The sequence below is a fragment of the Galeopterus variegatus genome, unplaced genomic scaffold (assembly GCF_000696425.1).
Source record: "Galeopterus variegatus unplaced genomic scaffold, G_variegatus-3.0.2 Scaffold174, whole genome shotgun sequence".
NCBI lineage: Eukaryota > Metazoa > Chordata > Mammalia > Dermoptera > Cynocephalidae > Galeopterus > Galeopterus variegatus.
In genome coordinates, this window is record NW_007726285.1 from 526,860 (window position 1) to 533,035 (window position 6,176).

Here is a 6,176-nt window from a genome sequence, read left to right on the forward strand (position 1 = left end):
TGGGTCTTGCTTTTGGTGTGAGGTCCAAGAGCTCTTTGTGTATTCCTAGGTCCTGAAAATCTTCTCCTGGGGTTTCTTATAGAAGTTTTACATTTAAATTTATGATCTGTTTGAGTCAGTTTTTGTGTAGAGTGTGAGGTTTTGGTCAAGGTTCATGTTTTTGCCTGTGGACGTCCAGCTGCTCCAGCACCATTGGTTAAAACACTGCCTGCCAAGTTGTGCCTGTGCTGTTGTCGGTACTGAGCTGGGTGTGTTTGTGCCTTTGTTTCTGGGTGCTCCGGTCTGCTCTGCTGGTCTGTGTGTCTGTCTCTCCTCATTCTCTTGATCGCTGTGACTGTGTCAGGAGGGTGATTCTCCCACTGTATTCTTCTATACCAGAATTGTTTTAGCTCTTCTACTTCCTTTGTCTTTTCGTATAATTTTTAGAATAAGTTTATCTGTATCTACCAAAAAATCTTGCTAAGATTTTTGACAGGAACACCTCTGGTAGAAGAGCTGGGATGGAACATGGCAACCACACCAAATGCTGATGTGCATGTGAAGAACCTGGCCTTGGCATTGCCAGTGGGGCATGCAGTGGCACAGCCTCTCTGGGCGGCAGTTTGGTAGTTTCTTTAAAAACTAAACACACATTTACTGTATGAACCAGTGTCCACTCTCCTGAGTGCTTGTCCCAGAGAAGTGAAAACATAAGTCTCCACAAAACACTGCACACCAGTGGTCACTTAGTGCAGTAGCTGAAACGGGAGCCACGGGGTGTCCTTTAGTGGGTGAACAGTGAAACCTGCTACGTCGTGTTCTACCTGCAACAGCTAAGATGGATCTCTAGGGAGTTATGCTGAGTGAAAAAAGCCAGTCTCAAAAGGTTACGTATTGTGTGGTTCCATGTATCTGACAAGTGGAAAGTGATAGCTGTAGAGATGAAGGGCAGTATGTAGCTGTCAGGGGTTGGGAAAGGCCCAGAATGGAGGAGGTGAGGCCCTCATGATGAACAGTTACAGATCTCGATGGAGGTGTTGGTTCTGTGAGTCTGCACGTGATAGATTGTGTAGAACTGTGGCACAATGACAAGCACACAGATGAGTGCATGTGAGACTGGTGAGGTCTGAACAGGCTGTGGTGTTTCCAGCCTCGGTTTCCTGGTTTTGATGTTGCACCATGGTTGGTTACCGTGTGGCTGTGGGGTCAAATGGGTGCAAGGACTTCTCTGTGCTATTCTTGCAATTTTCTGTGCATCTATATCTGTCAACATTCGGAGCTTATCTACTTATTTTGTTTTTGGTGGCTGGCTGGTACAGGGAAAAATCGAAGTTTAAAAAACAGAACACGAGATCTGGCCCTAGGAAGCCCACATCCTGTAGTCTACCTGTCCCTCTGTCCGTAGAGCACAGGGCCGCAGAGAGCAGGTGCAGGAGTGAGCAGATGCCCTGCGGCTGGTGCCGTGAAGGCAGAGCTGCTGCCCTGCCGGTGCTCACCCGTGCTGCGTGCCTTGTTGCTGCTCTTGTCACTTTTCATGCTTGTTCACTGTTCGCAGAACCCGAGAGCTCGCTGTTCACAGCTGCGGTCTCTGGGAGGATGGTGTTCAGAAGAGTGAGCAACAAGCCCTGGCAGGTCTTGAGTCCCCCTACCCCTGCCTCTTATTTTCTGTGTTGAGAACTTCACTTTTCCAAAAACCGAAGTGTGAACAAGTGGAATAGAGAGGTCAAAGCCGACTCTCGTGTTCTGGGGTGGGGCAGGTGGCACTCCTCTGCGCACTCCCCTCTTAGAATGCTTCTGGGGCTACACGGTCCCACCACCCATTCTAATGTGTGCAGCTGGGGAAAATGACGTTGCAACTCTGTAAAGTTTCTTGGAAATTCTGGAGGGATTTGCTAGAAGTGGGGCAGTTTGGACGACAGCCGCCATCCTGGTGACCACTTCCCAGTAGAGCTCAGGGAGGTGGGCCCCCCCGAGCGTCCAGCTTCGCTGTCCTGAGAGTGTGGCCTTGATTAGGACAGTCTCCTGGGAAATGCGAATCCGGCATGTTCAGGGCTTAATTCTCTAATATTTTTTTAAATTTCATTTTTGTTAAAGGACTCTGTAGGTAGTTTGAAATTGTCGGTGTCAATTTATTAGGAATTTCTTAAATTAACAAAAGATGGGTCATATCATCTTTTCTTTTTAAACTTTGTATTATGGAACTTTTCAAACATCCCCAAGAGCAGAGACACAGCCAGCGAGCCCTCCCATGCCAGCCCAGCGCCCTTCCTACTCCCTAGTATTTTAAAGCATACCCATCGTTTTGAATCTTTTATGCTCTAATGTGTTTCTTTACATTCAGAGAAATCCACAGTATCATTGTAACACTTAAATTAAAAAGTCTTTAGTAGCGGGCCGGCCCGTGGCTCACTCGGTAGAGTGCGGTGCTGAAAACACCAAGGCCATGGGTTCGGATCCCTATATAGGGATGGCCGGTTCGCTCACTGGGTGAGCATGGTGCTGACAGCACCAAGTCAAGGGTTAAGATCCCCTTACCGGTCATCTTTTAAAAAAAAAAAAAAAAGTCTTTAGTAGCATGTAATATCCAGTTGGGTTCATATTTCCCTGGTTACTTCATAAATGCCTTTTTTTTTTTGTGACTGGTAAGGGGATTGCAACCCTTGGCTTGGTGTCCACACCGTGCTCAGCCAGCGAGCGCACTGGCCATCCCTATATAGGATCCGAACCCGCGGGCGGGAGCACCACTGCGCTCCCAGTGCTGCACTCTCCCGAGTGCGCCACAGGGCCGGCCCGCCTTTTTGCAGTTGATCTATTCAAATGAGAATCCAGTCAAGGTTCACACACATCAAGAATTAGTGATGGTTTCTGAACTCACTTTTAAATTCTTTGGTGAGAGACTGTGGGCCTAAAACCCAGGGTCTGAGACCAGGTGTTAAAGAGAAAGCGTTACAATGTCATAGCAGTAATGGCAGTCATGCACAGTGGTGGGTGCTGAGGAGCAGCTCCCTGGGGTGGCCTGTGGAGTCCGAGGAGGGCCTCAGGCAGGTCAGCCTCTGCAGATGGCCTGGGGAGGCTGCGGCTGTTCTTAGTTGCTACGACAGGCGAATACTTGTTCTTCTTGGTGATGTTGGCTAGAAGCTGGCAGGGAAGGTTGTCAGTCTGCTGCTCCTCGTTCAGAAAGACAGGGGTGTTCCTTTCTTGTTGAGCCTTGGGATCTCTCCCCCTCCCGTGTCCTGAAAGGGGAACCTGTAGAGAAAGGCTGTTGTGTCAGAGACCCTCACCCTAAAGGCCACCATGTCTGCTCTGTCCCCTCAGGAATGGGCACCACAGACCATGTCATCGTCCTGGCGGCCACTAATCGAGCTGACATTCTGGACGGCGCTCTGTTGAGGCCAGGCCGGCTAGACCGGCACGTTTTCATTGATCTTCCCACTCTGCAGGTCAGAACCGTGGGCCGGTCAGCCTTTCACAGCACTGCACAGCGTGGGCTAGGGACATGCTTGCCAGGGCCATGTCTCCTCTCTGCGTTGCTTGTGCCACCTCATGTCCTGAAGGTCTCATGTGGCTGTGGTGTGAAATCTGCTGCCCCTGGATGCCAGGGCCAGACTCAGCCATCCCCTCCCTCACCGCCTGTCTACTTCGGCTGCCTTGCTGTCTCTTCTCAGTTCTTTTTTTTTTTTAAAGAAGACCGGTAAAGGGATCTTAACCCTTGACTTGGTGTTGTCAGCACCATGCTCACTCAGTGACCAAACCGGCCATCCCTATATAGGATCCGAACCCGTGGCCTTGGTGTTATCAGCACCACACTCTCCCAAGTGAGCCACAGGCCGGCCCTTCCTCTCAGTTCTGCAGCCTGTTTTTGTTTACTTCTTTCATTTTTTCTTTATTCTTAAACATTTGGAGTTGAATATACTGGTCTGGGTTATGTTTTATAGCAAATTATCTGAAACCAACTCCAGGAAGGAAAAACAGGGATTCCATTCTTAGCACACGGTGTCTCTCTCTCCCCTCTGAAGCTCTGTGGAGAGCCTCAGATTTCCAAACTAACTTTTCCCAGTTTTAGAAGCGCAAACTGCATTGCTGCCCTGGAAGCTGGTGGGATGTAATGTCTTAGCAACCTGGGCTCCTCCCCTGCCACTTGCCTCCATCTCAGGCCTCTGGTTGCATGTTGTACCTCCTGGTCAAAGGGCCTTCCTTGTGGCCCTGAGGGGCAGGAATTCAGTCTGGAGTGAAGACACTGTGCGTGCCGGGGGAGAGTTTGGAGAGCTGACGCAGTTCCTGGGTGGTCTGGCTCTACGCTGAGGTGGAGAGTAGAAAAGGGACAGAGGGGGGCCGAGTCCGTGGTGCACTTGGGAGAGTGCGGCGCTGGGAGCGCAGCGGTGCTCCTGCGGCGGGGTTGGATACTATATAGGGATGACCGGTGCGCTCACAGCGCTCACTGGCTGAGCGCGGTGCGGCCGGTCTCAAAAAAGAACAAAAAAAAAAAAAAAAAAGAAAAGGGACAGAGGGGAAGCCCCTTTCTCTAAGACCACTGCTTTGGCGGGGGGGCTGGCTGTCTTTTTTGATGTCATAAGAAACATTTCACATCAGGATCTAGAGCATACAGTATGTGTGGGAGTCAAAAGTCTCAGAAAGTAAATCCTACTATGTGCAATGTGCTACATTCTCTGCTCTGTTAACGTTTTTTTCTTTTCAGTTTTAAAATTTTGCTTGCAGCCCTTTAAATTGGTTTCTCAAACCATGGCTTGTGAGTGGTGACAAAGACTGATTTAAAAGTCAGCAATTGCTATGAGCCTCCCAAGGGGGTCTGTCCGCAGGGTGGGCAGGTGTGGCATGTCCTCACTTCCTGCAGACATGCGCTTGTGCCTTCAGTGTTAGCGGTGTGAGCCCAGCCTTGCGTCTTCCACCCGTTTCTGGCAGGAGAGGCGGGAGATCTTTGAGCAGCACCTGAAGAGCCTGAAGCTGACCCAGGCTAGCAGCTTTTACTCACAGCGTCTGGCAGAGCTGACGCCAGGGTTCAGTGGTACGTCTTCAACCTGCAGCCTGGGCAGCACTGCATGGGTGAGGGCAGGGGTCTCACCTGGACACATGGGCATCAGCACCTCCTGTGAGTGGGGCACCACCCCTTCTTCGGGGCCTATGGGTCAGTATATGCCTGAGTGGGAGGAGGCTGCATGTGGGGCAGCAAAAGGTCAGAACGGCAGAGAGACAGCTTTTTCCTCCCAGTTGACTACCTGGATAGCAGTGGTGATGTCTGCATCTCTAGCAGTGTCCCACGTGGTGGTCTAGGTGGTTCTGCCTTCAGGGCATCATGGGGTCGTTCATGGCCTTTCTAGTTCAGCCAAGTGTCTCGCTGCCCTGAACCAGGTGCTTGCCTGTCGGGCCCCCAATCCCCACCCCCACCATGGTGTCAGAGTTGAGTGGAAACAGCATCATGAATCAAGAGTTCCTTCTGTATGGTTCTCATTTCAAAGGTTAACATAGGGCCAGCCAGTTAGCTCAGTTGGTTAGAGCACAGCCTTATAACACTAAAGTCATGGGTTTGGATCCCCATGCCGGCCAGCCGCAAAAGAAAACCAACAAAAAACCCACAAAAGTTAATGTAAATAAAAATGCATTTTATAAATCATTTCATCTTTTTTGTTTTTTATTTTTCCTTCATTATATCATTTTAAATGATATTATAATATCACTTCTTCCCTTTTGATTATTTTTTATGGTCTTTAACTAGAATCTTATGGACACGAGAGAGACTTTAATTTCTTCTCTGTTGTTGCCCACATGGAGTATTAGGTGAGAAACAGGATGACAGATGGAATTGTGCTGGTCACAGTCCTGTGGTGGGCCATTACTGTGCAGTAAGTACAGAGTAGGGAGTCTGGGGGATGTTGGAGTGGCTGTAACCAGTGCTCCTTTGTCACTTCCGCGAAGTGGCCTCAGTCTCGCACCTTGTGAGTGACTGTTTGCCCTGGCACTGTGTGGTCCTCAGCAGTCCCCACCCCTTCTTTCCCTCTTTCTGCAGGTTTGCTCTTGGTCGCTTCTCTTCTTTTCCTTCTTTGTTATTCCTTGAGAGCCCCGCTTCCTTCCCTTTCCTCTTCCTCCTCTTTGTTTTTTTTTTTTTTTTTTTTTTTTGTCTTTTTTTGTGACCGGCAACGGATCGCAACCCTCGGTGTCGCGCCCGCACCTCGCTCAGCCAG

At 49.7% G+C, this 6,176-nt stretch overlaps 1 protein-coding gene across 4 annotated transcripts in view; it reads left to right on the forward strand.

Annotated features, from left to right (window-relative positions):
• The window catches only part of SPG7 (spastic paraplegia 7 (pure and complicated autosomal recessive)), a 42,305-nt gene that overhangs the window by 25,966 nt on the left and 10,163 nt on the right, over positions 1–6,176 (forward strand). For 2 of the 4 annotated variants that reach the window (XM_008563392.1, XM_008563398.1), the window contains exons 10-11: positions 3,295–3,419; positions 4,900–5,002. The exons of 1 other annotated variant lie outside the window; for it this stretch is intronic. In XM_008563392.1, coding sequence (XP_008561614.1) covers positions 3,295–3,419; positions 4,900–5,002 — 228 coding nt within the window. Of the gene's footprint in view, positions 1–3,294; positions 3,420–4,899; positions 5,003–6,176 lie in introns of those variants that run through there. One more of the 4 variants, XM_008563407.1, reaches the window with a different exon arrangement.